General features: G+C 68.2%; 1 protein-coding gene across 1 annotated transcript in view; it reads left to right on the forward strand.

The window, feature by feature from the left end:
• The window catches only part of NFE2L1 (nuclear factor, erythroid 2 like 1), a 9,767-nt gene that overhangs the window by 5,949 nt on the left and 3,393 nt on the right, over nt 1-425 (forward strand). The window contains exon 4 of the mRNA XM_009287783.2: nt 1-147. Within this exon, the coding sequence (XP_009286058.1) occupies nt 1-147 (147 nt within the window). The remainder of the gene's footprint in view (nt 148-425) is intronic.

Raw genomic sequence — 425 nt, forward strand, 5'->3', positions numbered from 1 at the left:
TCCAGCCACCGTCAGAAAGAGAGCGAAGTGGACAAAGAGCTGAGCGATGGGAGGGAGCGCGGGGACAGCTGGAGGAGCGGAGGGAATGAGATCTTGGATAGAAACCTGCTAGTTGATGGAGAGACCGGGGAGAGTTTCCCTGCGCAGGTAACACCCCTGGGCCGGCTGGGCTGGGGTCTGCGCCCGCGGCGATGCAGCGTTCCGGGGGTCCGCGCTCCCGCCGAGGCGGAGGGGAGGCGAGGGGTCCTCCCGCCGGCTGTCGGGGCGCGCGGCATCGCGTGTGACTTTCACCGGGGATCTGCTGAGCCGCAGGATAAGGGTTTGCTCGGGGTGGACAAGGGGATTTGATGCTGGGGAAGCGCAGGCTGCCTGCCGGGCCGGGGAGCCGCAGCGAGGCGGGCAGGGGAATGCCCGTGTCAACCGCC

This window comes from Aptenodytes forsteri, unplaced genomic scaffold (genome assembly GCF_000699145.1).
Source record: "Aptenodytes forsteri isolate BGI_AS27 unplaced genomic scaffold, ASM69914v1 Scaffold25, whole genome shotgun sequence".
In the NCBI taxonomy this organism is placed as follows: Eukaryota; Metazoa; Chordata; class Aves; order Sphenisciformes; family Spheniscidae; genus Aptenodytes; species Aptenodytes forsteri.